Raw genomic sequence first — 604 nt, 5'->3', positions numbered from 1 at the left:
CGTGAGTGCGGGCCTTCGGGCTGCCGGGGGTGGGCATCGGCGGCCAGGAACTCCCTCTCCTCCGCAGGAAGATAAGATAGTGAGCCGCTGGCTCCTTCCCTGGGGAATAAGGAAGCAGGAACGAGGAAATAGGCCAGACCAGTAAAACCTCGATTCTCCCTCTTGTTTTTCAGCCACTGACCCCAGAACAGTGCAGACCGCCCAGGACAGTAAGTACCACGCCCTCCTCCCTGTGGCGGGTTGGGATGTGGCCAGACGCCCTTTGATCCAGGTGTGCCCACAAGTCACACCTTGGTGACAGCCAGCACATCCCTTCGCCTGTCCCCAGGCCATGAGATGCTGCTTCCTGGTCTCATCTGGGCCCCTGGCAACCTGGGGCGCCTTGGAGAGGCCAGCCCTGGGGGTACCCCTGCGGGGTTCGGGGCTGCTGGCCCCACTGCCTCCGCCCGGCTCTGCCCGGCTCTGCCTCTCCTCTGTTTCCCACAGACAGATGCAAATTCGCCCTGCACGCCCGATGGGGAGAACAGACTCGCTTCACCACGCCCGGCTTTCCCGACAGCCCCTACCCAGCCTTCGCCCGCTGCCAGTGGACCCTGCGGGGCGA

At 64.4% G+C, this 604-nt stretch overlaps 1 protein-coding gene across 1 annotated transcript in view; it reads left to right on the top strand.

Moving 5' to 3' along the window:
• The window catches only part of ST14 (suppression of tumorigenicity 14), a 33,246-nt gene that overhangs the window by 1,255 nt on the left and 31,387 nt on the right, over nucleotides 1–604 (top strand). The window contains exon 2 of the mRNA XM_015571328.1: nucleotides 293–297. Coding sequence (XP_015426814.1) covers nucleotides 293–297 — 5 coding nt within the window. The remainder of the gene's footprint in view (nucleotides 1–292; nucleotides 298–604) is intronic.

This window comes from Myotis davidii, unplaced genomic scaffold (genome assembly GCF_000327345.1).
Source record: "Myotis davidii unplaced genomic scaffold, ASM32734v1 scaffold148, whole genome shotgun sequence".
Taxonomy (NCBI): Eukaryota; Metazoa; Chordata; class Mammalia; order Chiroptera; family Vespertilionidae; genus Myotis; species Myotis davidii.
Note: the sequence above shows the minus strand (reverse complement) of the source record. Positions and strands in the feature narration are given on the sequence as shown.